Source organism: Benincasa hispida, chromosome 7, assembly GCF_027475165.1.
Source record: "Benincasa hispida cultivar pf3 chromosome 7, pf3_genome.v1.1, whole genome shotgun sequence".
Lineage (NCBI taxonomy): Eukaryota > Viridiplantae > Streptophyta > Magnoliopsida > Cucurbitales > Cucurbitaceae > Benincasa > Benincasa hispida.
Window position 1 is genome coordinate 44,471,599 of NC_143484.1, and position 3,118 is coordinate 44,474,716.

Sequence of the window (3,118 nt, forward strand, 5' to 3'; positions counted from 1 at the left end):
TAATAGTTATAATAATAATAATAATAATAATAAAAACTTGGGGACTAACTTTTCCTTAATTTATTATGTTAAGTCAAGTTCTAAAATAATCATATGATTTTTCCTGTAATAATATTGTTGCAATGAAGAGAGTTTAGATTAAATATTAGATAGCTCAAGCTAATTCTAATTGAATTAACATCATACTTTATTTTAAAATCATCCCCTTTGGCAATTTAAAAAATAAACACAAACTTTTTTAATTGATTTTTTCATTTGGAAAAACATTATTAATTTGACGTGATCAATTAAAAATTTTATAACATATATATTTAATTAATGTTTATAAAAAAAATTAAAAAAACAGAAATCTAAATTTATAATAGACTTAATACGGTGTTAAATTTTTTTAAAAAAAAGAGATTAGAATTACAAAGGATTTTATATTTTGAAATTGTAGAAGTTCTAATATAAGTAGAATAATAGGAATTATAGAAGGATAATAGAAGGCATATGAAAGAGAGAAGAAGGAAGATTAATTAGATAAATACATAATATAAATATTTTTTAAGATAGTTGGAATGTACAGTGAGAAAAACAAGCGCCCCATGAAACAGAAACATGAATAAAGAAATACACGAGGCTAAACGTTTAAATAAATACTTGATATTTATAAAATAGCTTGTTTTTCTCCTTTTCTTCTTTTTCTTTTTTAAATTTATTTTTGTTTTGGGAAGGTTTCCTCAAACATCGCCACCGTGCTTCTCAACATGGCCGCCGATGACCGCCTCGTCGGGAATGTACTTGCCCCAGAACCAATGCGCCTTCCACACTCTGTTCATCTCTTCGATCGGCACATTCTTGGTCTCCGGCAAGAAGAAATAGATGAACACCGTCATTATCAACACAAACCCTCCGAAGAAGTAGAACAGTCCGAATTTCATATGGCAGAGCATCGCCAAGAACACCTGAGCGATGATGAAGGTGAAGAACATGTTCACTGATACGTTAATTGCTTGTCCTGCAGATCGGATTTCCAGCGGGCAGATTTCACTTGGTACTAACCAACCTAATGGTCCCCATGACCAGGCGAATGCCGCTACGTATGTGCACACCAGGAATAGAATCAGGTTTGCATCGAATTTCGATAGGGTTCCGTCTCCGTTGAGTCCGAATTTGACGCCAATTAGGGTTCCCACCAGGATTTGGCAGATGAACATCTGTACTCCCCCTTCCAGGAACAGGATTCTTCGCCCGAATTTGTCCACTGTGAAGATTGAGACTAAGGTTGCCAGGACGTTGACGCCACCGCTGATGACGGCGGAGATTAGAGATGCATCGTCGCCGAATCCTAGAGTCATGAAAAGAACAGGAGCGTAGAACATGATCACGTTGATGCCGGTGAGTTGCTGGAAGAATGGGATCATAGTGCACATCACGAGCTGAGGTCTGTATTGTGGCTTCATTATGTTTGTCCATGGATGATCTATTTTCTTTGCTGCTTCACTAGCATCCAATAGGTCTTGGAACTCCTCTTCCACATTGTCGGTACCGCGAACTTTCTGGAGCATTGCCTTGGCCTTCTCTGTGAACCCTCTTTCGAGAATGGAGTTAGGAGTATCGGGAAGGAAGACGGCTCCGACAGTCATCATCACGGCGGGGACTGCGGCGAGAGCGAGTGAGACTCTCCATCCCCATCCGCCTTCGATTTTGGCTGTACCGACATTGACAAGACTGGCCACCAAGATGCCGATTGTGATGGCCATTTGGAAGCCCATGTTCAGAGCACCTCTGAGTTTGGCTGGTGCCATTTCAGAAAGGTAAACTGGCACAGACTGCACACAGACAAACAATCGATTCATTTTCATTACACATTCATTGTCTTTTAACTATAACTATATCGATATATTCACACTCACAGCATACCTGATTGGCAAATCCAACGCCAACACCAAGCAACAATCGACCAATGATGAGCAGAGCAATGCTATTAGCAACACCATTAAGAATGGAGCCAATTAAGAAGGAAAAACCCCCAAAAAACATGGACGGTTTCCGCCCAAACTTGCGGGTCACGACGGAGGCGGCGAAGGAAGCCACGAGAGCAGCAAGGTATAGAGAAGAGGTAAACAAAGTTAGGAGTTCACTGTCAAATTTACAGTACTCACTTTCATGGGCACCCTTCATCTTCTTCACAACAGATGGGAAAAATTCATTCAAGAAACTTGGCATTGAAGTAACCCCACCTGCCAAAACCAAAACATCCCAGAACTAAGTTTTAGAAAACGAAATCCTTAAAATACATAAGATTAAGAACAAAACAAAGAAACAAACCTGAAACTCCAAGATCATAACCAAAGAGAAGGCCTCCCATGGCAGCCACCAAACAGGTGACGATGACAAAACCAGTGATTCCTCCCTCATAATTCCTTCCTCCTTGAACAACAATTCCTCCTCCAGCCATCTTATTATTCTTTTTTTTCCTTTCCTTGTAAAATGTAAGGGATTAATTGGGATTACAGATAGATACAATAATCTCTGTGATAAAATATGTTTCTTTATATCAATTCTTTCAAAATATGAGATGGGTAATTGAATAGAAAAGATTTCACCAGTGGATTATATGGGGGCCTTTCAGAAACAGAGGTTCATATATATATATATATACACAACTAGTAACTAAGTAGTCTAGTATATATATACATATATATATATATAAGAAACTGATAGGCCCTTACATCCACTGAGACAAAAGAGAAAGAATTAATACAAAATAAAAATGTAAATCCCTTGTTATGTCATTCTATCAGAAAAGAATAAAGAGGCTTGATTTTATTCTCAACTTCTCCCTGGAGCTTGATTTTCCCATTCCTCAGTTGGGTGCTTATATACCCATTTTAATACCCCATTTTTAGCATTTTCCCTATTTTTCTCATCCTTTGATCTGTTCAACAATATTATCCTTAAATTAGGGTTTCCCCCCTTCTTTCCTCACTCTTAACTAAGAAAACTTTTTCCTATTCATTTTACCCTCTATTTTTCAGGGAAATTCATGTGGATTCTATTCCTTTCAACACATGACTACTTTTCCAACTTTTCCTATTCTTGGGACATTTATCTTATCACATATTTACTCATT

General features: G+C 37.5%; 1 protein-coding gene across 1 annotated transcript; it reads right to left on the minus strand.

Annotated features, from left to right (window-relative positions):
* Positions 1–497: 497 nt before the first annotated feature.
* On the minus strand, positions 498–2,846 carry LOC120080855 (sugar transport protein 10-like). Its single transcript, XM_039035508.2, has 3 exons — positions 2,314–2,846; positions 1,906–2,225; positions 498–1,814 (listed from the first exon to the last, which is right to left on the minus strand). Exons 1-3 carry the CDS (start codon positions 2,441–2,443, stop codon positions 723–725), a joined length of 1,542 nt encoding a protein of 513 aa, XP_038891436.1. The 5' UTR covers positions 2,444–2,846; the 3' UTR covers positions 498–722.
* Between the last annotated feature and the right edge of the window lie 272 nt (positions 2,847–3,118).

Bases quoted from the DNA above. Each gene is read 5' to 3' on its own strand.
- LOC120080855 (XM_039035508.2), bottom strand. From the start codon at position 2,443: ATGGCTGGAGGAGGAATTGTTGTTCAAGGAGGAAGGAATTATGAGGGA. The intron at 2,226-2,313 runs GTTTGTTTCTTT...TGGTTTTGGCAG, and splicing joins TTATGATCTTGGAGTTTCAG to GTGGGGTTACTTCAATGCCA. The intron at 1,815-1,905 runs GTATGCTGTGAG...GTCTGTGTGCAG, and splicing joins GCGTTGGATTTGCCAATCAG to TCTGTGCCAGTTTACCTTTC.